The 25,998-nt window shown below is 53.3% G+C and overlaps 1 protein-coding gene across 2 annotated transcripts in view; it reads right to left on the reverse strand.

Moving 5' to 3' along the window:
- Window positions 1–3,263: 3,263 nt before the first annotated feature.
- Window positions 3,264–25,998, reverse strand: part of KLHL25 (kelch like family member 25) — a 47,687-nt gene continuing 24,952 nt past the window's right edge. Inside the window, exons 1-3 of one of the 2 annotated variants that reach the window (XM_068537606.1) lie at window positions 25,085–25,103; window positions 17,714–19,518; window positions 3,264–3,583 (exon numbers count right to left, since the gene is read on the reverse strand). In XM_068537606.1, coding sequence (XP_068393707.1) covers window positions 17,738–19,507 — 1,770 coding nt within the window. In that variant the 5' untranslated portion in view covers window positions 19,508–19,518; window positions 25,085–25,103 and the 3' untranslated portion in view covers window positions 3,264–3,583; window positions 17,714–17,737. Of the gene's footprint in view, window positions 3,584–17,713; window positions 19,519–25,084; window positions 25,104–25,998 lie in introns of those variants that run through there. The other variant, XM_068537599.1, reaches the window with a different exon arrangement.

A 25,998-nucleotide genomic window follows, 5' to 3' on the forward strand; every position in this document is an offset into this window, starting at 1 on the left:
AGTAATTACTGATAGGTATGCACCTACTGCCATTTTAAACCTTGTTTTCTAGCTGATTTTGTAGTTCTTTGTTCATTTCTTGTCATTTTTCCTTTTGTGGTTTGATGGGTTTTTTTGTTATGCTTGAGTTCCTTTCTTTTTGGCTTTTGTGAGTCTATTGTATGCTTTTGCTTTGCAGTTACCGTGGTTTTCAAGTATGTTAACTCATAGCTATATCTACTTGCTTTAGACTTAGTCATTTAAGTTCAAACACATTCTAAAAGTTATAATCACTTCTACAAAAATTTTTTGATTGTATTTTAATGTTATGTACTGGTTTATATAAATGATTTTAATCCTCTTATGTATTTGCCTTTCCTATTGTGATTTTCCCTTTCCTATAGATTCTTGCTTCTTTTCTATTTAGAGAGAAGACCTTTCAATATTTCTTTTTGGTTAGGTTTAGTATTGCTGTATTCTTTTAGTGTTTGCTTGTCTAATTCTTTCTCTCTCCTTCTAGCTAAATGATAATCTTTCTGGGTAGAGTATCCTAGGTTGCAGGCTTTTTTTCTTTCAGATTTTGAATATATCCTGCCACCTGCTTCTGGCCTGCAAATTTTCTGCAGAGAAATCAGCTGATAGTCTTATGTGGGTTCCCTTGTAACTGACTCGTGTTTTTCTCTTGCTGCCTTTAGAGTCCTCTTTAACTTTTGCCATTTTAGCTATGATATATCCTGGTGTGGGTCTGTTTGGGACTTTCTGTGCTTCCTGTACCTGGATATGTTTCATTCTTTCGGTTTGGGAAGTTTTCATCCATAATTTCTTCAAATACATTTTCAATGCCCTTCTCTTATTCTTCTTCTGAAACCCCTATTATGTGTAGGTTGGCAGGTTTTATATTGTCCCATACGTTTTCTTCTCTTTTTTTTCACTTGTGTCTTTGTCTGTTGTTTTGACTGGGTGATTTCCATTATTCTATCTTCCAGATCACTTATTCACTGTTTTGCATTTTCAGTCTGCTATTCACTGCTTCTAGATTGGTTTTTATCTCAGCAATTGTTTAATTTTGATTGGTTCCTCTTTATAGTGTCTAATTTTTGTTACAGTCATCCGCATTTCTATCAATAACCTTTCTTAATTACTTTTTAAAATTACCTCCTCTTTGAACTCGGTCTAGTAGACTGGTGAGGTCTGCTTCATTATTTGTTCTTTCACAGGATTTCTCTTGTTCTTTTAATTGGGATTAGCTCCTCTGCTTTTTCATTTTATGTTTGTCTCTACAAATTTAGAAGAAACAATTACCTACTGTAGTCTTGAAGGGGTGTTTTTATGTGGAGCATCCCTGTGCAGACTGTGTGAATCCAATATTTTTGGTGCAAGGGCTGTTTTTGGAATGGATGCCAGCCTCGTCTTTCTCCAAGGTGTGTTGGCCGTTGTCCCCTTGATAGGTGGTGTGTTTGATGTTGTGGTGTTCAGGGCCTGCAGTGGGATGTTGGGAAGGGCCTCCTCTTTAATCTGTGGCCGTCACAGCCCTGGTCCACATTCTTGAGTGAGTTTATGGTTCATAATAGCTGTGAAAATGTGTGAAAAGAGAGCAGGTGAACACGACCATTAGCATTTGTGTCGTGATAACTGATGCTAGCCACTGGAGTATTGATGCCTGCCTTAACGCTGCTTGTGTTATTTTTACACGATTGAGTGTCAACTGGGGGTTCACAGCACCCAAAAGAACACATGGAAATCAATGGAATTACATCTTCAAGTTAGAGTTCACCCATGCACGGATTTTTCAGGAAAAAAGTGCTCAGGATTCTATGCATGAGAATCAGTGTAAAGGCTTCTGCTGCTGAAACAATCAATCTGAGGACAGGCAGCCCTCTCCTCTGCATGCTTGCGGGTGCTTGAGGAAGGTGAATCTCTCTCAACCCCCCCAGAGGGGCAGACTGTGAGCCCTGGCTGGTGGGGTGGAAATCAGTCTGCTTGTGCCTTAATGTCCCACAAAACTGGCCCCAGCACCCAAAGAAAGCAAGATTTTTCTCAACTCTTTTATTAAGTTAAAAACGGATAAAAGCAACACAACTTTTGGGAAAAGCACCACTGTGAGGTCCTCTGTGCTGTGAGATCTGTGCTTAACTCGGCTCGGCAATGCAACAGGCCACAGGGGCCCCTCCAGGCAGTGTGGGCTCTGGACCTGGGGCTGCTGCTTCCCCACCAGCCCCAGGGCCTCCCCACATCTCAGGCTGAGCCTCCTGGGACTAGCCACCTGGCTTCTAGGTGGCTGAGATGAAGCACCGAGAGCAAGAGGTTGGCCTCTCATACAGGCGGGGTCTGTGGGGTCCAAAGAACCTGGAGATGTGCCGTCTGCTTTTGACTTTTTCCCAAGTGGCAGCTCATGGCCTTGCACTGGGGCAAGCGAAGGACCAGCCCAGAAACTCTAACACTAGGTGTGAGGAGGGCTGCTGGCAGGAGCCAACCTCTCCAGAACCCCAGATGCTGAGGTTGTACCTGTGAGGTACCCAATGACTTGGGAGGTGGAAGAAATGAACAAATGGTTGGCAGTTTTCTTGGGACCATTGTTTTTGAGCTCAGGGGGCAAAGGGGCCAGATCCCATTACCAGCTGGAAGGGCAAGATGTCAGAGGACAGCGGGCACTGGATGGGGGGCCGGCATCATGGGCCTTGTCATCCTCCAAGTTGAGATGTGTCCGGCCCTGGTGGGATCTATAGTGGGCACCCTGGAGTCCCTCTGTGGTCCCCAGCTCATATCTGTTGCTGGTCTTGGAGGGTAGCGCCATATTCTAGGGTGACCGTGCTCCTGTCAGGAGATGGGGTCATTGCTGCCTCTTGGGCTGGGCTCTGAGGGGAGGTGATGGGGCATCCCCTGGTCTCCACGGGCATCTGCACCTAGGCACAGTATCCTAGGGCGTAGCTGGCCTGACCAGGAGGTGGTGAGGTCACTGGGGGCAAGGCCCGACTCTGGGGAGGGGCCTATTAACCCTGGGGGTCTGGGTGTCATTTGCTAATGGAGACTGGTGGGCGTCACTGAAGGGTTCCCTCCCTTAACGTGCCGACTTTCTCCGCGGCACAATCTGGCTCTCAGCCCCGATGCACCTGTTTCCCAGAGGCCTGGGACATCATCTGTGGGGAGACATTACAACACCAATAGGGAAGCCCTGAGCCAAAGACCATGCTGTCAGTGCTGCCACACCCACCCCTTCAGGGACACCCCCCACACCCACCCAGCCCCCCATCCCAGTCCAGAACTTGCTGAAATAGGCGACCTCAAAGCTCTGCAAACGTGTCCTTCTCCCCGAGGCTGAGGGAGTCCTGGCGTCCGTCCACGCCCCCCTTGAAAGGTCCTCTCCCCGGCAAACCACTGCAAAGCAGGAAAGGCCTCGGCCAGACACACAGGGCGCTGGAGACGGATTTTCTTCTCTGAAGCTCAGAGCAGCCCCCGAAGCCGCCCAGAGCTGGTGGGGCCGGTTTCCGGCTGCTCGGAGTACTGGCCTGGGGCCGGGCTGAGCTTCCCGCCATGGCAGACAGGGTCAGGGCCACCGTGCAACAGTGAGGGCTGCAGCCGTGGGGTGGGGAGAAACACACAGCGTCTGTGGAGGAGCGAGAGAGAGAGAATGTGAATCATGCCGACAATGTTCTGTCCTAACCTGGAACCAGATGATGATCAAGAGGCCACAGGGAAGGGCTGGAGCTCAGGCCCTGAGTGGAAGGCCTGGGTGTGAGAACGGTGCTCTCTCGTTTACCAGCAGTGCAGCCCCGAATAGTTCCGTAACCTTCCTGAGGCATGCTTTCCTCACCTAGCATATGGGAACTATTCATGGGTCCATTCGGCCTCTCCAGCCATGTGTACCCGAGCACCCTCAAACCGGCAGGCACCGTGCCAGGCCTGGGGAAACAGGAAGGGCAGACACGGCTACTGCTGTCTCCATGGATCATCCTTCAGTGGGAGAAACTGCAAGCTTGTTCGAATAAATGTATACAGCCATCACACACTCACAAAAGAGCTATATGTGAAAAATAAAAAGTTAGAGATTAGAGAGCCATTTCACACTAGGAATGCTTGTCTGAAGTCCTGGGTGAGAGGCCTCTGTACCGGCAACCTATGAACAAGTGAAACTGAACTAAGTGCAAAGGGAAAAAAGGAGCCAATAAAACATGGAAGAAAGTAGCGTATAAAACAGTGATTAGAGGAGACGGAGACAAGATGGCGGAGCAGAAGGATGTGAGCTCACCTCTTCTTACAAAATCACCAAAATCACAACTGCTTAACAACCATTGACAAAAAATGCTGGAACCTACCAAAAAACATATCCTACATCCAAAGACAAAGAAGAAGCCACAAAGAGATGGTAGGAGAGGCACAATTGCGATAAATTCAAATACCACGCCCGCCAGTGGGCAACCCACAAACTGGAAAATAATTATACCACAGAAGTTCTCCCACAGGAGTGAAAGTTCTGAGTCCCATGTCGGGCTCCCCGGCCTGGGGGTCTGGCAACAGGAAAAGCCCCCAGAGAATCTGGCTTTGAAGGTTAGCGGGGTTTGATCACAGGAATTCCACAGGACTGGGGGAAACAGAACCTATACTCTTGAGGGTGCAGACAAGGTCTCATGCGAAGCAGGATACAGAAAAAAAGCAGTAACCTCATAAGAGCCTGGGCCAGACCTACCTGCTGGTACTGGAGGGTCTTCTGTGGAGGCAGGGGGCTGTGGCTCACTGTGGGGACAAAGACACTGGCAGCGATAGTTCTGAGGAGTGCTCATTGGCATGAGCCCTCCCAGAGGCCACCATTTCCTCACTAGGACCTGGCCCCACCCAACAGCCTGTGGGCTCCAGTGCTGGGACGCCTCACACCAAATGGCCAACAAGGTGGGAACACAGCCTCACCCATAAGCAGGTGGGCTGCTTAGAGTCTTCCTGAGCACACAGTTGTCTGCTAAACACACCCCTTGACATGGCCCTGCCCACCAGAGGGACAAGACCCAGCTCCACCCACCAGTGGGCAGGATCCAGTCCCTCTCACCAGGAAGCCTTCACAGGCCTCTTAGACAGCCTCATCTACTGGGGGGCAGAGAGCAGAAGCAAGAAGAACTACAACCTGTGAAACAGAAACTGCAATCACAGAAAGCTAGACAAAATGAGATGGCAGAGGAATATGTCCCAGATGAAGGAATAAGATTAAACCCCAGAAGAAAAAGTAAGTGAAGTGGAGACAGGCAGTCTACCCAAAAAAGAATTCAAAGTAATGATAGTAAAGATGATCCAAGATCTCAGAAAAAGGAGGTACAGATCGAGAAGATACAAGAAATGTTTAACAAAAACCTAGAAGAACTAAAGAACAAACAGAGATGAACAATATAATAACTGAAATGAAAAATACACCAGAAGGAATCAATAGCAGAATAACTGAGACAGAGGAACAGAGAAGTGAGCTGGAAGACAGAATGGTGGAAATCACTGCCACAGAGGAGAATAAAGAAAAAAGAATGAAAAGAAATGAGGACAGGGCTTCCCTGGTGGCGCAGTGGTTGAGAATCTGCCTGCTAATGCAGGGGACACGGGTTCGCGCCCTGGCCTGGGAAGATCCCACATGCCACAGAGCAACTAGGCCCGTGAGCCACAACTACTGAGCCTGCGCGTCTGGAGCCTGTGCTCCGCAACAAAAGAGGCCACGATAGTGAGAGGCCCGCGCACCGCGATGAAGAGTAGCCCCCGCTTGCCGCAACTACAGGAAGCCCTAGCGCAGAAACGAAGACCCAACATAGTAATCAATCAATCAATCAATAAATAAATCTTTAAAAAAAAAAAAAAAAGAAATGAGGACAGTCTAAGAGACCTATGGGACAACATGAAACGCACCAACATTTGCATTATAGCGGTTGCAGAGGGAGAAGAGGGAGAGAAAGTACCTGAGAAAATATTTGAAGAGATAATAGCTGAAAACTTCCCTAACATGGCAAAGGAAACAGTCACCCAAGTCCAGGAAGCACAGAGAGTCCCAGGCAGGATAAATCCAAGGAGGAACACGCCGAGAGACATAGTAATCAAACTGACAAAAATTAAAGACAAAGAAAAAGTATTAAAAACAACAAGGGAAAAACGACACATAACATACAAGGTACCTCCCATAAGGTTACCAGCTGATTGTTTGGCAGAAACTCTGTAGGCCAGAAGGGAGTTGCACCATATATTTAAAGTGATGAAAGGGAAGAACCTACAACCAAGAATACTCTACCCAGCAAGGCTCTCATTCAGATTCGACAGAGAAATCAAAAGCTTTACAGACAAGCAGAAGCTAAGAGAATTCAGCACCACCAGACCAGCTGTGCAACAAATGCTAAAGGAACTTCTCTAGGTGGAAAAGAAAAGGCCACAACTAGAAATAAGAAAATTACAAATGGAAAAGCTCACCGATAAAGGCAAACATACAGTAAAGGCAGGAAGTCATCTACACACAAATATGATATCAAAGCCAGCAACTGTGAGAAGGGGAGAGCACAAATGCAGAATATTGGAAATGCATTTGAAATTAAAAGAACAGGAACTTAAAACAATCTTGTTTATATACAGACTGCTATTTCAAAACCTCACGATAACTGCAAACCAAAAATCTACAATACACAAACAAGAAAAAGGAATACAACACAACACTAACGTTAGTCATCAAATCACAAGAAAACAACAGAGGAAGATAAAAGAACTAGGAAAACAAATCCAAAACAATCAACAAAATGGCAATAAGGACATATTGATAATTACCTTAAACGTAAATGGATTAAATGCTCCAACCAAAAGACAAAGACTGGCTGGATACAAAAACAAGACCCATATATATGTTACCAGAGACCCACTTCAGATCTAGGGACACATACAAACTGAAAGTGAAGGGAGGAGAAAAGGCAAATATTAACAGCCATAAAAGAAGAAATCAACAGTAACAATAATAGTGTGGGACTTTAACACCCCACTTTCATCATTGGAGAGATCATCCAGACAGAAAATCAATAAGGAAACACAGGCCTTAAATGACACATTAGACCAGATGGACTTAATTTATAGAGTATTCTGTTCAAAAGCAACAGAATACACAGTCTTCTCAAGTGCACATGGAACATTCTCCAGGATTGATCACATGCTAGGCCACAAAGTGAGCCTTGGTAAATTTAAGATAACTGAAATCGTATCAAGCATCTTTTCCAACCACAATGCTATGAGATTAGAAATCAATTACAGGAAAAAAAAACTGTAAAAAACACAAACATGTGGAGGCTTAAACAATATGCCACTAAACAACCAATGGATCACAGAAGAAATCCAAGAGGAAATCAAAACATACCTAGAGACAAATGACAACGAAAATACGATGATCCAAAACCAATGGGATGCAGTAAAAGCAGTTCTAAGAGGGAAGTTTATAGCAATACAATCTTACCTCAGGAAACAAGAAAAATCTCAAACAAAAAACCTAACCTTACACCTAAAGCAACTAGAGAAAGAAGAACAAACAAAACCTAAAGTTAGTATAAGGAAAGAAATCATAAAGATCAGAGCAGAAATAAATGAAATAGAGATGAAGAAAACAATAGAAAAGATCGATGAAACTAAAAGCTGGTTCTTTGAAAAGATAAACAAAATTGATAAACCTTTAGCCAGACTCATCAAGAAAAAAAGGAATAGGGCTCAAATCAATAAAATTAGAAATGCAAAAGGAGAAGTTACAACCAACACCAAAGAAATACAAAGGATCATAAGAGACTACTACAAGCAACTATATGCCAATAAAATGGGTGACCTATAAGAAATGGACAAATTCTTAGAAAGGTACAATCTCCCAGACTGAACCAGGAAGAAATAGAAAATATGAACAGACTGATCACAAGTACTGAAATTGAAACTGTGATTAAATAACTCCTAACAAACAAAAGTCCAGGACCAGATGGCTTCATAAGCAAATTCTATCAAACATTTAGAGAAGAGTTAACACCTATCCTTCTGAAACTAATCTAAAAAACTGCAGAAAAAGGAACACTCCCAAACTCATTCTATGAGGCCACCATCACCCTGATACCAAAACCAAAGATACCACAAAAAAGAAAATTACAGGCCAATATCACTGATGAACATAGATGCAGAAATACTCAACAAAATACAAGCAAACCAAATCCAACAATACATTAAAAGGATCATACACCATGATCAAGTGGGATTTATCCCAGGGATGCCCAGATTCTTCAATATCCGCTAATCAATCAGTGTGATACACCACATTAAAAAACTGAAGAATAAAAACCATATGATCATTACAATAGAGTCAGAAAAAGCTTTTGACAAAGTTCAACACCCATTTATGATAAAAAAAAAAAAAAAAACTCTCCAGAAAGTGGGCATAAAGGGAACATACCTCAACATAATAAAGGCCATATACAACAAACCCACAGCTAACATCATTCTCAACGGTGAAAAACTGAAAGCATTTCCTCTAAGATCAGGAACAAGACAAGGATGTCCACCCTCGCCACTATTATTCAACACAGTTTTGGAAGTCCTAGCCACGGCAATCAGAGAAGAAAAAGAAATAAAAGGAATCCAAGATGGAAAAGAACTGTCACTGTTTGCAGATGACATGATACTATACAGAGAAAATCCTAAAGATGTTACCAGAATACTACTAGAACTCATCAATGAATCTGGTAAAGTTGCAGGATAGAAAATCGATACACAGAAAACTGTTGCATTTCTATACACTAACAACAAAAGATCCAGAAAGAGAAATTAAGGAAGCAATCCCATTTACCATCACATCAAAAAGTATAAAACACCTAGGAATAAACCTACCTAAGGAGACAAAAGACCTGTACTCTGAAAACTATAAGATGCTGATGAAAGAAATCAAAGCTGACACAAACACATGGAGACATACACCATGTTCTTGCATTGGAAGAATCAATACTGTCAAAATGAGTATACTACCCAGGGCAATCTACAGATTCAATGCGATCCCTATCAAATTACCAATGGCATTTTTCACAGAACTAGAACAAAATTTTTTTAAAATTTGTATGGAGACATAAAAGACCCCAAATAGCCAAAGCAATCCTGAGAAAGAAAAATGGAGCTGGAGGAATCAGACTCCCTGACTTCAGACTATACTACAAAGCTACAGTCATCAAAACAGTATGGTACTGACACAAAAACAGAAATATAGCTCAATGGAATGGGATAGAAAGCCCAGAAATAAACCCATGCACCTACGGTCAATTAATCTATGATCAAGGAGGCAAGAATATACAATGGAGAAAAGACAGCCTCTTCAATAAGTGGTGCTGAGAGAACTGGACAGCTACATGTAAACGAATGAAGTTAGAACACTCCCTAACACCATACACAAAAAGAAACTCAAAATGGATTAAAGACCTAAATGTAAGTCCGGATACTATAAAACTCTTAGAGGAAAACATAGGCAGAGCACTCTTTGACATAAATCACAGCAGTATCTTTTTCAATCCGTCTCTCAGAGTAATGGAAATAAAAACAAAAATAAACAAATGGGACCTAATCAAATTTAAAAGCTTTCGCACAGCAGAGGAAACCATAAACGTAAAGACAACCCACAGAATGGGAGAAAATACTTGCAAAGGATGCAACCGACAAGGAATTAATCTCCAAAATTTACAAACAGCTCATGCAGCTCAATATCAAAAAAACAAGCCAATCAAAAAATGGGCGGAAGACCTAAATAGACATTTCTCCACAGAAGACATACAGATGGTCAAAAAGCACATGGAAAGATGGTCAACATCACTAATTATTATAGAAATGCAAATCAAAACTACAATATCACCTCACACCAGTCAAAATGGCCATCACTGAAGTCTACAAACAATAAATGCTGGAGAGGGTGTGGAGAAAAGGGAACCCTCCTACACTGTTGGTGGGAATGTAAATTGGTACAGCCACTATGAAGAACAGTATGAAGGTTCCTTAAGAAACTAAAAATAGAACTACCGTATGATCCAGTAATCCCACTCTTGGGCATATAGTTGGAGAAAAACATGGTTCGAAAGGATACATGCACCCCAATGTTCATTGCAACGCTGTTTACAATAGCCAGAATACGGAAGCAACCTAAATATCCATCAACAAATGAATGGGTAAAGATGTGGTACGTAAATGTAATGGAATATTACTCAGCCATTAAGAAGAATAAAATAATGCCTTTTCCAGCAACATGGATGGACCTGGAGATTATCATACTAAGTGAAATAAGTCAGATAGAGAAAGACAAACATATGATATCGCTAATATGCAGAATCTAAAAAAGTGATACAAATGAACTTATTTACAAAACAGAGCCACAGACTTAGAGAACAAACTTATGGTTACTGGGAGTGGGGGAAGGGCTGGGGGAGGGACAGACTGGGAGTTTGGGGTTGACATGTACACACTACTATATTTGAAATAGATAACCAACAAGGACCTACTGTACAGCACAGGGAACTCTGCTCAATATTCTGTAATAATCCAAATGGGAAATGAATTTGAAAAAGAATAGACACAAGTATGTGTATAACTGAATCACTTTGCTGTACACCTGAAACTAATACAACATTGTTAATCAACTATACTCCAATATAAAATAAAATTTTAAAAAATAATAAAATAGAATATATAATAAAAAAAGAAAAAAAAATTAGAGATTAGAAAGAGGACTTTCTTTTACTTTGGTGGAGGGTATGGGAAGGAGGTAATATTTAACCTGAGACCTGCAGGACAGACAGGAGTTTGCCAGAAAGGCAAAAAGCACTCCAGGCAGAAGGAATGGCATGTGCAAAGGCCTGGGGGTAGGAATCTGGTATTGATATTTTTGAGGATCTGAATGTAGGCCAGTGAGGTGGAAATGGTGAGAGAGGGAGGGCAGACATGGTCAGAGAGCAGGGGGAGCAGACATGGTCACGGCCAGTCAGGTCACCAGGAAGAACAGTACAGCTGTGGGCAGCAGCCAACGCATTCATTCCTGCGCTCGACAAATATTTACTGCACAGCCTATCAACCCAGACCCTGCAGGACAGATGCAGTGGTGAATGAGGTCAGACGGTCCCCACGGTCATGAAGCTCACACTCCAGTGCTGGGTTCTCAATCAGTGTGGCATCTGCTCTGAGCTTCGCATTTTCCTGTGGAAAATGAGGACAGATACCTGCCTTCTCCCAGAGAAGGATGGAGCCATCTAATGCACGTGAAAGGCTTAGTGTAGAACGTCCTGGAAGCGACGAAGAAAACGCAGCTGGCCAGTGTGATCATTTCTAAAGCCCAACCCACAGCGACAGCTCGGCATAACCTAGCCCGACTCCAAGCAGAGATGTGGCCGTGGACCTGTGTCCAGGAGGTGGTGCCCTTGGCTGGGGTAGCAGCTCCTGAGTTGATCACCTAGTGGAGAAAGGATACAGCAGGCCCAGGAAGCACCTAGAGGGGTGGGGAGCGGGGAACACTCAGGACAGCGATGGGCGGACTGCCCACTCAGCCTCCACAGGCAGACACACCCCTGTGGGATTCTATTTTAGAAACAGGTTCTCTGGAGGACCGGGGGAGGGAGCTGGGGGTTCTTGCCAAGGGCGTTCCCCACTCCCCACCCATCCACAGTGCCAGACGGCACACTTACTCTGGCCAGCTCTCTGAGTGCCACGGGCTCAAGAGGCAGCCCTAGACCAAGGAGGCAGGTTTGTGCCAGGGGACACAGATATGTCCCCCCGCCTCCACCCACACCAAGCTGCCCAAAGGGGTCTCATGGTGGCTTCAAAAAAGAAAAGAGAAGGAGTCCCCTGCACAGGCGGGCTGAGCTCCCCACAAACCTGCATATCCAGCCATCCAAGAGGCAGAGGGAGGCAACACAACTTCCACAAAGCATCAGTTAGCGGAGACCGCATTCTCGGTCTCACGTCTTTGGGTGTATTTCACCTGTACAATTGTTAGCTTTGCAGCTGTGAAAGAGCTACAAACACAGGGAGCTTACATCTAGTTGTAAGTCTGTACGTATTTAAGTAACATTATAATGAAAAAAATTCAAGCAAGCACTGGGACCTGTGGACCTGTTTCCTTCAAGTGGGATGCGCCCCTCATTCCCAAGGCGTCTGGAAGGCGGACTCAAGCTCTGCTGGAAGCTGGTCGAGCCCAGGGGGTCAGCAAGCTCCCAGATGCGTGTGGGCTGGGCAAGGCGACCACTGTGTTCTCAGTGGGGCTGGTGAAGGGCCCCCAAATCCCTCCAAGCTCCTCACAGGCCCCTAAACATCCTGAGAAGCTCTAAGGTGGTGAACCCAAAGCTTGGGGGCCTGCCCCCGCACCCCACCCCCCCCCCCGCCAGAACACCAAGCAGACATGGGGTTCCCCTCGGGGCAGGCCCCAAGCCAAGCCTCAGAGCCCCCTGTGCCAGGGGTGAGGGGCTGTGGGATCCTGACCTGGGGGGTGGCCCTTCTGGGCTGTCCCGAGTTGCTGAGGAAGAGGTGGCACCCTGAAGGCAGAGGAGCTGGGGAGCCACACTGCCCGGATCACTCAGGCGCGTCCCATGGCCATCCTGGTCTGCGCCACCCTGATTTCTGGCAGTTGCTTCTCTGAGGCCTGGTTTCCTCATCTGTGAAATGGGACCATGTATCAATGAAAAAATGGTGCCCGCCACGTCAGTAAACAAAGGATGTTGCAGCTGCCCCCGACGGTGCGCCCTGAGGAGACTCAGGATGTTTCGAAAGCACAGGATACTGGACCCCTGACAGCTGAAGTGCATCTTAAAGGAATGAATTCAGTGAGCCCAGACTCTTGCATCTTCCCATACACAGAGAAGCGCCAAATTCCTTAACTTGAGATGTCTGGTTTCTTTAACAATATTCTTCTGATGTTCTGACTACCTGATCTTCGTTGCAAGAACTCCTATATGTGCTGGCTCCCCCCTGTCTCTTGGGAGCGGCCCCTCAGAGCTATCCGAGAGGCTGTGTCTCAGGCTTAAGTCCTCAGTTTTGTCCGCCAAATAAAACATAATTCTCAACCTTTAGGTTGTGCATTTTTTTTTCAGTCAACAGGACACTTGTCTAGCCCACCGCCCGTGCACAGTGGCCCTGGCCAGCCCCGTGAATGCCCTCGCTGTCCCGTGGCGTGCTGGTGGGGGCCTGCCGTGCGGACCACAGCCACTAATGCCGTCCCCATCGCGGGCCTGGCACAGGGCGGCCCTGGTGAACATGGGCAGAACGGGAGGCCGTGGGTGCGCGGGCGGATGGGTGGACGCGGGGTGTTGCAAAAGGCCTGCCCTCCTGCCCCGAGCACCCCCACCCCCGGCCACACCAGCCCAGCCCTGAATCCTGTGCTCCGGGGTTGCCTCTCGGCCACAATCTCTCTTAAGGCAGGACAGGATGTGCTGAATCAGCCCTCCTCTGGTGGCAACTGAGTCCCCTGCAGGGCCCCCCAGGGGACTGACGGGCTCAGCCCTTCCCAGAGAGGGGCTGGAGCCCGTGCCCCGGCACCCCAAGTGTCTGGGTTCCAAAAATGCCCATAAGGAGAAGACGGCTCCTGGCAACCTGGACCCCTGCCCCGATGTTCTGAAGCCCTCAGGCCAGAGGCAGGCTGGGGGAGGTGGGAGCTCAGCGGGAGAGAACAAGAGAAAAGAACGTTCACAGCTAGTCTACACTTGGCGGGTAGCCCGGGGAGATGGGCGCCCACCCCAGCTCCAGGGGCCTCCTGCCACCGCTGGCCGCTGTCACCTAGGGACAAGGATCGGATGTGACACGGGAGCTAAGGGCTGGCCCTGGAGGTCCTGCCGGCGTTCAGCTTCCAGCACAGCACTCCACCCCCACTGCTGGGCAGCACCTGTGTGGCCCGCACTCGGCACCAGGGTGCAGATGTGGGGTGCCCAGTGCCCAGGTCTCCAGAGACGCCTGCAGGCCTGAGGCAGCTCCAGGGCTCAGATCCCACTCCAACCCTCACCAGCTGTTAGCGTGATGCCAGCCACCTACGCTGAGTCTCAGGTGCCAGCTCCGTAACAGCAGCACCGGTGACAAATGCTTCTGAGAGGGTTAAATGAGCTCACGACTGGGGCACCTGGCGTGGATGCAGGCACCACCCAGAGCTCACGAGTGGTGTCCGAGATGGGGAAACAAAGCACTTGGGGACGAACGGGGGAAGTCACTCAGGGTGATGGGGAGGGGGTGCAGAGCGCAGGGCTCTGGCTGGTGGTTCCTGAAGTTAAGTGGAGTCTTAAGAGATGGACGTGGGGTTCGGGGACCAGAGAGGCACTGCAGACAGGACCCCAGGCTGGTCCTATGCCTGCAGCAGGGACTGGGACAGTAGAGCAGGGAGGGGCACTCGGGGGACGCACTGGGTACAGACCCCATTCTCTGGCCCTGGCACGGGACTTCCGGCTGGCAGCCAGGCTGGGTGGAGAGTGGGGGGCCCATGCCGGAGGGGCAGCAGGCGTGCTAATCTCTGCTCGTCACGACCTGCAGCCTTGTCGAGGGTGCATGGGCCCAGCCCCTTACCCACCCCTGCTGTCACAGGTCCCACCCATCCCCCCACCTGCCGCAGCCCCCCGGCTCAGGACCACCCTCAAGACCTGGTCTGCGGCCTTCCGAGTGAGGGCTGCTCCTCCAGCGGGTCCTGGCAGCACTGTGGCGACTGCCCCAGCAGCAGCAGAACGAGGGAGCCTTCCTGCCACAAAGCCCCACTTCCCAGGAGCTGAGGGAGGGCCGGACGGACCCAGGCATCAGCTTCCTACCCCAGTGCCCGCCACATACTCATTCCTGAGACCACAGCACCCACGCTGTGGGCTGGGGAGCACGGAAGGAACAAGGCCCGTGTGGCACTCAGCCAGGCAATGGCAAGTGCGATCCCGACCGTGAGGGATGGACCCTTCCAGAAGGAAGGGCTGGCCCAGGGACATGCATGCGCCCAAAGCATCCCGAAACCATTATCACCACCATCCCCTCCTCCTCGCAACCTCATATAAAGGCGGACTCTGAACCCAGCCCCTCACTTGGTCTCTCCTCCTCAACTACTGTGAGTTTATTCCCGTTTTCCAGATGAGAAAGCTGAAGCTCAGAGAAGTTAAGCAACCAGGGTCAAGCAGCCAGCAAGAGTCAGAGCCGACCCTTCCACGGTCCCTGAAATGGGGGGAAGTCCTGGAAAAGTAAAGGGCTCACTGGGTCGGGTCCGGCTGACCTACCCCCCACCCTCTCCCGCTTGGGGAAGAACTGCCCTCCCGGGTCCCGGGGATGGGCAAACACCAGACAGGGTCAGAGCCACCTGGCCTGGGTTGGGTGGCCTGAGATGGGAGGAGCCTTTGGGCCCCACAGGTGACCAGCCTAAGTTCCCAGAGTGTGGGAACAGGGACTCAACAAGGAAACGCCAGTGTTCTCTTTGAAGCCTATTCCTCAGGACCAAGATATTTTGCTGGTCAGATTTTTCTCCCAAAGAGGAAGAGAGCACATTAAAACAAAACAGAGAAACCTTAAAAGAGAACAAAGCCTATTCTCATCCAGGCTGGCCTTTATGAGGCCAAACACCCTGTATGGCGCATCTGATGCCTTCGCTGGGTCCTGCCTTGCCTGCCAGCAGACATATCTCTTTAAGGGCCTCGAAGGCACGGCTGGATTTGATTTAATAGCTGAAACATCAGATTCCATTCAGAAGCAATCCCAGCTAAGTATGATTGCTTCCGCCGTGTAGAGCTTTCAGCGTTCTTGTCAGCAGCCGCCAGGTCATTGAGGAAATTAATTTTTCAGCTCTGGCCAGCTCCTGACGGGGTTCCTGTGACCTGAACGGCACGGGGCTGGCTCCTCAGGGCGGCAGGAGCACAAGGCAGGTGCGGGCAGGGAGGGGCTGGGCCAGCCGGGCAGAGAAGCACCTCGGTGTACAGGACAGCCGGGGCTGGGTGGGAAGGCTCCCCCTGCGTGACCCTGGGATCTCCCACCAACCCTGCTTCTTAGAGCCCCCAGGACCTATGCCTCCTGACTCCCATCCACCGGGGGTCCCGGGACCTCACCGCCCCAAGGGCCAAGGACCCGAGGAGGGCTAAGAGTTGGGACCTGACCGTGGACGACCTTCTCCAGTGCCCACGAGTCCACCACTCCATTCCAGCCCCTGCCCCTGCGCCCCTGCCAGGCTGGCTCAGGACACCCTAATCCAACCTCAGTGCCTGCTGTGGATCCTGCCCCAGCGGGGCTGCAGGAAAGATCCCACCCACCCCTCAGAAGAGGCCCTCCAGGACATGCTGGTCCTTCCTTCCGCCCTCTCCCTTCCCCTGACTCTGCACCCGTCCTGGGACCTGGGCAAGTCCCTCCTCCTGTCTCCCTGTTCCTCTGTCACCCAGAGGAAAGAGCGCCTGAATGTGTCCCTTTGCCCCTGGCATCCACTGTCACCTTCCCTTTTCAGGCAATGATTTCATATAATGCTGGCGCTAAGAACAGAGAGCAAGATAACTCGGGGTAACTGGGGCAGCACTGCAGCAAGCCCTGCTGGGGGGCTGTTCCCTCACGTAATCGTGACGCCCGCTCTGAGGACGGCCTTCTCTCCATCTTGCGGAGGGATGGGAGACAAGAGGTTCCCTCGCACACCAGTGAGCACACAGCTGCCCCCAGGAGAGGCAGGACCCAATCCCAGGGCCGTCTGGTCCCAGAGCCCTGGAACCACCAGATGTCCACAGTGGCACCCGGCCCCAGGGCGCCAGCTCCCGCCTCCCTTTGAGCCCTCCATCCACTCCCCTCCTGTTGCTTCTCATGGGCCCCCCAGGGTAGGGCTCGCACCTTGGCTGCACACTGGACTCACCTGGAGCTATAACGGCTACTGAGGCCTGGGCCCCAGAGGCCCCGAATGGCCTAGCGCGAGGCCTGGGCTAAGGATTTGAGCAGGACGGAATTTGTGGCCTTGCCCCAACAGAGATCTGGCCTTTGTCCTTGGCTTCTGGGAGGTGATCTGGGTCAACACCTGACAGGAGTGTCTTTGTTTAGGGTGGGGGCTTTGGGTCACGCTGGACCAGCTGACTTGAGAGTAACCACGGGGACATGATCAATCGGTCATGCCCACGTGATGGAGCCCTGCTAAAAATTCTGGACATCGCAGCTTTTGTGAGCTCCCCTGGCGGGCAGCATTCCGTGCGTGCCGTCACTCGCTGATGCTGCGAGAGTAACGGTGTCCCAACTCCATGGGGAGTGGACAAGGGATGCTTTGCATTTGGACCCCAGTCCAGGACTCTGACCCATGCATCTCTGCCCTCTGATCTTAATCTGTATCCTTTGCCCATAATAAACCATAACCGTGCACACATGCCTTCAGTGCATTCATGAGTCCTTCCAGTGAGTGCTGGATCTGAGACGGTTCTGGGCAACCCCGACCTCGCAGCTGGTGCCAGAGGGAGGGTGCCCTTGCGTGGAGACTGTGCCCTCAGACTTCACAGGTTGGCCTAGACTCCACACAGGATTGTCAAAAGACCTCCCGGGGACTCTGACCTGCGGCCATGCCTGGGAACCACCGCCCCAGTCTAAGATTGTCACCCCCATTTGGCAGAGGGGTTATGTGTTTTGCTCAAGATCAACTGCAAGTAAGGGGCAGAGCCAGGCTCTGGCTCCAGAGTTGAAAAAGGGTCGGTCCCAGAGCCCCCAGTCACCTGCTGGCCTGTCTCGCCCGGCCTTCCGCGCAAGATGCAGCCTTTACCCGGAGTGGGATCAGGCCTGGGGTGCGGGGGCTCACCTGGTTGGGCTCTACAGGTGCGCCTCATGCGGGCAGGTGCTTCCAGGTGCTGACGAAGGCCGTGGGGATGAGCGAGTACGGCACGGTGGTGATGCAGTTCCACGTGTCCGAGGTGGGGTCATAGCAGTCCAGGGTCTTACACCGCTGGGTCCCGAAGTAGCCCCCCACCACGTAGAGCTTGTTGCCCGAGGCCAGGGCGTGGCAGGACATGCGCTTGGCAGTCATGTCCCCGATCCGCGTCCACTGGTTGGTCTCGCAGTCGAAGCGGTAGGCCGAGGCGGCTGTGAACTCCGTGTCGCCTCCCATGATGAAGATCTGGCTGCCCAGGACGGCGGCAGCGGTGTACCGCCAAGGCTGGGGACACTCGGCCTTGATCGTCCACCGGTTCTCTGCGGGGTCGTAGCACTGGACTTTGGACACCATGTCCCGGTGGATGCTGGTCCCCCCGAAGACAAAGAGCTTCAGCTTGGCGCTCACGACCGCGGCATTGCTGACGCCATCCCTCAGCGGGGCCACCATCGTCCACTTGTTAGCCTCGGGGTCGTACTTCTCCACCTGCTTCAGGGAGACAGACGGCGAGGCCGGGAAGACGCCAGCCAGGGACGTGTGCCCCCCGACCACGTAGAGGCAGTTCTCCAGCTCGGCCGAGCCGTGGCCGAAACGGGCGATGAGCATGGGCGCCGCCTTGGACCACTCCTCGTGGACGGTGTTGTACACCCACACGTCCTTGGAGACCCCGTTCTCGGAGCCCCGGCCCCCGGTCACGTAGACCTTGCAGCCGATGGCCGAGGCACTGAACTCCTTGCGGGGGCTGGGCAGGTCCGCCTTGGGGATGATCTCCTTGGCCTTGTGGTCCACCTGGTAGATCTTGTCACACATGAAGGTCTGGCCCCCGAGGATGAGCAGCGTGTGCCCGGCCCTGCGCGGCCGGGCGCAGGGGCTGGTGACCACGCCGTCGTTCTCTAGGATGCGGGCCTTGCAGCGCAGCGCCTCGTCCACGATGAGCCGCGTGCGCTCGTCGGCCATGAGCAGGGCCTCGCCCGACACGGCCTCCTTCAGGCAGTCGGACGGCAGCAGGGCCAGCCGCACGCTGCGCAGCAGCTCAGGCAGGTGGGCCTTGCGCTGCTCCAGGTCGTGCCTGACCCACTGCAGGACGGCCTCGAAGACCACGCGCTCGTCCTCGGCCTCCAGCTCATCACTCGAGATGAGGTCCAGCAGGGTGTCCTTGGACAGGCTGTTGAAGTCCTCGCTCTGCCGCACGGCCTCGAAGTGCACCAGGCACATGCGCCACGAGAACTCGTAGAGCCGCCGGCACTGGTGGGCGTCCGACAGCAGCATCATGCCCAGGCAGTTGGACGGGAACAGGTTCTTCTCCAGGAACTCGGCGGCCGCGTCGCGCACGTCGTGGAACTGCAGCATGTCGCCCGCCTCGAGCAGCGACTCGGCGTTCTCCTCGTTGATGACGATGCGGGACGAGTAGGCGAAGTCCAGCAGCAGCTCCAGCACCTCGGGGTGCAGGTTCTCCTGGAAGTTGACCGTGTCGTCGCGGCTCTCCCGCAGGCCGTGGCTGAACATGGCCTCGAAGTAGCGGCTGGAGGCGGCGAGCACGGCGCGGTGGCAGGGGAAGGCGCGGTCGCCGGCCCAGAGCGTGACGTCCGTGAACATGCGGTGCTTGCGCAGCGTGTTGAGGTGCGCCAGCACGCAGTCGGGGTGCGAGGCCTTGTGGAACAGCGTGATATTCATGGAGCCCGTGCTGCTCCGCGACTTGCGGGTCTCATGGACGCTGACCGACATGCTGAGCCAACCTGCCGGGGGGCGGGGGACAAGGCCACAGGTGAGAGGGGCCAGGGCCTGGCGCCCCCGCAGCTCCCCGCTCAGCCCCCAAGCCTGGCCGGCCCGCCCCCTCCACCCCTGCTCTCTGCTCGGCTCTGCCAAACCCAGCCCAAACCCCACCCCTCAATCTGCCAGCCAAGGATGACTCAGATGGTAGAGGCTGGGGTTCAGACCAACCGCTTTTGCACCATATGAGCCTCCTTGGGTGACCTCGAGCTGCAGCTGCCTCCCGTGGTTGCTAGAACGTGCAATAGTGTCCCCAGCCTGGTTAAGAAGACAGCAGGGCAGTGCTAAGGAGCGTGTGCTCTGGACGCATTCCACTGCCCGGGGCTGCTACTGTGTGGCCCCATTCTGCAGCCGGGGAAGCCAAGGCTCAGAGATGCAAAGTGGCTGCCTCACACGCTGCAGCCGGAATTCCCTCGTGGGCTGTCTGGTTCCAGCCCAATCTCTACCCCCCATTCGCCCAAGGAGACTGGGATTCCTGCAGGGGGACTTTTGAAAGCCGTTCCCAAGGAGCCACAGACCCCAAACAGAGCCTTACGCCCCCCTCTGCTCTCAGCGCGCCCTGTCCTGAGCTGGGCTCCAAGCAGCCCTGGCCACACCCCTCACACCCCTTGCCCTTGGAAAGTTCCCCAAGAACTGCTGTCACAGCCCAAGCGCTCAGCACAGACACGTTCTGCAAATCCAGGGCTCTCCAGAGGCCTCCGGACCCAGCCGCGATAAGCACGGTGTGGAGATGAGGCCAGCTAGCCTGCGGCTCACCTCTGGACACCTGCTCGATTCCGAGGTCCCCAGGGGAAGCCAAGACAAAGTCCTGGGTGACAGTGGGACGCTAAAGCAATCCAGATTTGCCTCAACCAAAGCAGCAGGAAAACCTGCAGCCATCGGAGCCTCCCTGGTCCCGACAGGCGACTCTACGCTCCCGGGCCACAGCAAACGCTCCACCTGCCCCCTCGTCTGGCGTCCTCTGCCAGGCCCGGGACTTGGGGCTCCGAGTGGGGGTCCCCAGAGCAGACAGACACAGGCTCGTCACCCGCTGGAATGTGGGGATTCCAAAGCACTTGAATTAAAGTCTGGCCAATGGCATGACCCAAGACCCCGCTGTGGTACTATGGGAATGAGGCTCAGCCAGACGGCAGGCAAAGACCCTAGGCCTCAAGAGAAAGTGGCCAAAAAGCAAACTGCATTCAGCGTCCTGACCCCAAAAGCCTGGGCTTCCTCCTTCCCGCTGGTAAGGAGGCCAGAAAAACCCCTTCTTTTTCATTTTTATTTTCAGAAGTGTAAACTCCCCCCACTCCCCGCTCCAAGTCAATCTTGTACTTAATAACCTGGTAAAGGAAGGCTGCGATCTCACGCTTCACTGGATTGTAAATTACCGTCCAAGTGCACTGCTCTCTCCCTTGCTCACTCGTCTCCTGGCAAAAAGCCAGGGAAGCCACCGAGTGACGTGAACAGAGCTGCCCGGGCAAGGCCCCTGCTCCCGGGCTGGGGCAGGGAAGACACAGGGGCTGGGCCTGGCCTTGCTGCTCTGGCCCCCGAGCTCCAGGCGGACTGCGGGCCGATGACCCGTCAGGGTCCCCGCAGTGCAAACCTGCCACCGCGGAGCACTGAGCTCCAGGTTAGAGGTTCGCCTGAGGGGGGGTGTGTGTGTCCGTGTGCAGCCCAGAGGGGCGGGAGAGTGCTGGACCCGACGTCCAGGCTGGACACGGTGGTCCCCAGTCTACCACCTGCCCTAGGGCACCTCTCCCCGCCTCTGCAACTTAGTTTTCTCTATTGTAAGACAAAGTCCCTGCTCTGCTCAGGCCTCTGAGAGTCCCTCCCTTGTTGGCAATTATTTACAGAGCTTGACCCCTGAGCCTGGCCCTGGGGCCAGGCGTTGCAGAGACGAGAGACTGCGCTGACCTGGCCGCAGAGGCTTCCTGGGAAGCCCCCCTGCCCCCCCAGGTCTGAACTGCCCAACCTGAATTCCAGCCTTGCCGCACGGCTCCCCAAATCTCACGTGACTGCTAAATCCTCGTTCCGGCTTCTGCCTCCTTGATCACCGGGCACTTTCCCAAATGTGGCCATCCACCCGGTGACTGTCCATCCGGCTCCCGCGTGTCTGGGCTGTTGGAGGGACGTGGCCTTTGATCTGTGTGCCACCTGGGGGACTGGCTCCGAGGACTCCAATTCAGGGCCCTGATGCCGAGGCCTGACCTCGGTTCCTGCTGTTCCACAGGCCCCACCTGCTCTGGGTCCCTGAGCACCTCACTGCCCTCGCCCTGTGCCCCACCCCAGCCAGGAAACCAGGCTGCTTCTGAGCTCCGCGTGAACGTAGCCTTGAATGCTGGGGCTTGGACACCCACGCGTGGTGCCCAACTCCTCCTGGACTCACTTCACAGACAGCCCCGGGTTGGACTGCCAGCTCTCTGCCGTGCAAACAGGACGTCACTAGTAGCTGCTCCTGGGGGGCGGTGGGCTCGGAGGCTGCCCACGGGGCCTGGCCGTGGGGCTAGCCAGAGAGTGGACGGCCCTGCTTTCCTCCCACAGTCACATGTGGACACACACCCTCAGCCCGTCAGGCGAAGGCCCTCTTGGGTTTTCTGGCCCCGTGGGGCACGCTTCCCTCCCTCCCGGGCCCAGGTCCACGCTGAGGCAGCGGCACTGAGGCTGCGGGAATGGACTGGGCCCCCCTCCACTCTGGGGGGCTGTGAACAGGGCCGCCCTGGGAGGGATCCAGGTGGAGACTCCCTTAGGAGGGCGTTAAGGGCAGGGCGAAGCAGGACTCAAAGACTGAGAAGGTGCCAAAAAGCAGGGCAAACCCCAACAGAGCAGCCACGTTTGCCCTGAGAATGAGGTCAAGTGGTGACCTCTGCAAGGGCAACGCTGAGTGGGAAGCCCGGGGCCCCTGAGCTGGCTCTGTCTCGCTCAGCACCAGGATGCCTGCCCGCTGCGCCAACTCCCGCCCCGGCCGAGAGCCCGCGACGCACGGACACACCCAAGCGGGTTCCCCCCCAGACGGCTGCCAGCCCAGGCTCCTCTGCGCAGAGCCGAGGGCAGCAGCACCTGCCAGGTGGGCCGGCTCCCCTGTCTGTCCCGCCTCCTCCCAGGAGGCGCCCGGACCTGAGCCAGTCTTCCAGGGACAGCCCCGAAGCACCAGGATTCTGGGGGGGAGTGGAGAGTCTCACTGGCCCCAGTTTACAGACAAGGAGGCTGAGGCCCAGACACAGGGAGGGGGCCGCAGAGACTGCGAATCGAGTCTCCACCCAGGCCCGCGGGTGCCCGGGGCTGCCCTTCAGCTCCAGGCCAGCGGTGTGGGAGGACAGGCCTGAAAGCCGGGGGCCCTGGATGCTGTGCGCCCCACCTCCACCAGAAAATACCCGGAAGCCGAATCGTTACCTCCACCGCAACGTGTCCAGCATTTCCCCCACATCTGTTCCTCCCCCCGTCTGGGAAATGCCACCAACACGCTCCTTGGTGCTCAGATCCCACCATCCCCTCAACCAGCCCACCACATGTCCTGTGGCCGCGCCTCCTACACGAGTCCTGGACCTGACCCTCCCCCCAACCCGTCTCTCCCCTGGACTAACAGAAACGCCCCCTCGCCAGCCTCTGCTTCTGCTCGTGCCCTCCAGGGTCTGAATTCATCCAGAGACCAGAGTTACCTTTTAAACAGCATCACCTGGATCACAGCACACCCAGCTCAAAACTCTCCAGGGCCATCCCAGCACCCTCAGTAAAATCCCAGGTCCCTACTGTGGTCTCCAGGTCTCCACTGGCTACCCCTGTGTCCTCACATCCTGCCACGTCCCAAAGAGCTGCCCCTCAGGCTGCGCTGGACTTGTCACTGGCCTCAGGACCTTTTCACATGCTGTTCTTCTGCCTGGAACGCTCCCCTGCCCACCCCATTTTTCCTGAGTGGCTCACTCTTGCACCTCCTGAGAGTGGCCACCTTGTTGAGGTCACCCCCTCCCACACCTCCCCTACTTCTGCCTTCGCAGCACCCGTCACAACTTAGCATCATGCACTTATCTGCCTCTTGCATCTCTGGCCCCTGAAGGCGGGGACCGTGTGTGGTGCTGATGGGACCCGGCACAGAGTGACCACTTGACTGGACTAAATGACCAAGCTGAGACGCATATGGTGCATAAAGCTCACCTCACTGACATCCACTGCGGTGCTCGCCCAGCTGCCCTCCAGGCCCAGAGAAGATGCAGGCTGAGACGGCTGTGCATGCTGCCGAGGTAGCTGTGACGACGGGCGTGCATGGTGGACACGCAAGCCAGCACGGCCCCCCTCCTGCTTGCCCCAACATCCAGCTGTTCTCAGGAACCACCCTCCTCCACTCCAGGCTGTTTAGACACGGGATCCAAGGCGGGGCACCGGGCTGGCCAAAGTGGTGCATCCCTGGGCTCCAGCATCCTCCCAGCCACCGTGATGGGCCCATACCCAGGATGAGCCCAGGAGACTCTGACGGGCCCCACGCCCAGGATGGGCCCAGGAGACTCTGACGGGCCCCACACCCAGGATGGGCCCAGGAGACTCTAGTCTACGATGTTTACTCAGCTGCAGGGGGTGAGGCAGGCTCTGTTCCTGGGGCTGCTGACAGATTGAACCGAGGCTGGGAGCGGGAGTGCTGCCCGAGGTGGGAGCTGCACAGAGGAGGAGAGCGGGGCCCTCATGCCTGCTGACCTGAGCCAGTCCGCCCCCTTCCTTTCTGTCACTTGCCACCAGGAGTCCCAACTAGTAAAAGGATCACTGGGACGTCAGTTCCTGAATCAGGGATCAGGATTGCTGGCCTTAGTAAGGGGTCTTCGCTATGCGAGTCCTGCCACCCTTTCCACCTCCAGGGGAGGCCACCCTAGACACCAAGAACAGGCGTCATGAGGTGATTTCCAGTGTCAGTACCAGTTACACACCCAGCTCTATGCAGGGGCTGGGGGATCCAAAGAGAGTATAAGACAAAAGGTTCCCAGTGGCAGGAAGGGTGAGCACCAAAAGCGTGTGTGCAGAGTCAGGTCTGTCCAGACTCTTGGAAGCCTGTCTCCATGGCCCCCTGCCTTTGGGGGCCCCCAAAAATCAGACACTCTCAAGCTGTACGTATCTCAGGACTATTTTGATGACCTAAGCGTCATCCCGGGTTTTGATGGATTTAAGGCACATAAATTAACTGCATGACACTGCCATGCTCCTGACGAGCGATTTATCATCCTGCTAAGAGGTACTGATCCACCTCCGACAATAGCTCCGCTTCCCCGACTGCAGTCCTTACCTACAGGAAAGAGGTTAAAATGCACCAAATAGAAGGGATGGGATCAAGATGGCGGAGGAACAGGATGGGGAGCTCACCTGCTCCCACAAAAACATTAAAAATACACCTACAAGTGGAACGATGTGCACAGAACACCTACTGAATGCCGGCAGAAGGCCTCAGACTTCTGAAAGGGCAAGGAAACCGCCATGTAACTGGGTAGGACAAAAGGAAAAAGAGAAAGAAAGAAATCGGGATGGGGCTTGCGCCCCAGGGAGGGAGCTGTGAAGGAGGAAAGATTTCCGCACCTTAGGAAGTCTCCTCACCGGCAGGGAGATGAGCCCGGACAGAGGGGGAGCTTCAGAGCCTCGGAGGAGAGTGCAGCAACTGGTCTGCGGAAGGCAAAACGGAGAGTAACCTGCAGAGGAGGTCGGCACCGCCACCCTGCGCTCCCCAGCCTGAGACTCTCATCTTTCGGTGCGGGTGGGGGCTGGGTGAAGCTAAAGCTCAGGCTTCAGAGGTCAGACCCAGGGAGAGGACCGGGGATGGCTGCATGGAGACAGCCTAAAGAGGCTGGAGTGTGGCCACTGAGGGGGTACTTGGAAGAAGCCAGGGCCTGCCAGAGAGGCAAGGCGCCATTACGGGGAGGGGGCATGAGGAGAGGAGTTGGACCACCAGAAGAGCTTCTTTCCCTGTGAGCGCTCCCAGGCAACAGGACACCGCCTACCAGAGTTCCAGGGGTGGGCGTGAGTCGCTGCTATGAGACACACAAGCGGGTGCCAAGCGCTGCCCCCAGTCTCCCAAGAACACACGGACAGCAGCTACTACTACGAGACCTGCGAACAGGCACCAAGCACTGCCCCCGCCATCCCGGGAGTGCACAAGGGCCACTGCACCTGCACACCCCATATCAAGGGGATAACAGCCAGCACACGCTGAAGAAAGAGACAGCAAGCATCCAAACTAAAGGAAGCCCCTCTCTTCTGGAAAACATGGTGGAGTAGAAGGACTTGAGCCTACCTCCTCTCATGAAAACACCAAAATCACAACTAACTGCTGAACAGCCATCGACAAAAAAGACAGGGACCTACAAAAAAAAAAGATATTTTAGATTCAAAGACAAAGAAGGAGCCACAACAAGATGGCAGGAGGGAGGCTTTCACGACATAATCAAATCGCATACCCACCAGGTGGGTGACCCACAAATTGGAAAATAATTATA

This window comes from Eschrichtius robustus, chromosome 1, assembly GCF_028021215.1.
Source record: "Eschrichtius robustus isolate mEscRob2 chromosome 1, mEscRob2.pri, whole genome shotgun sequence".
NCBI classification, from domain to species: domain Eukaryota; kingdom Metazoa; phylum Chordata; class Mammalia; order Artiodactyla; family Eschrichtiidae; genus Eschrichtius; species Eschrichtius robustus.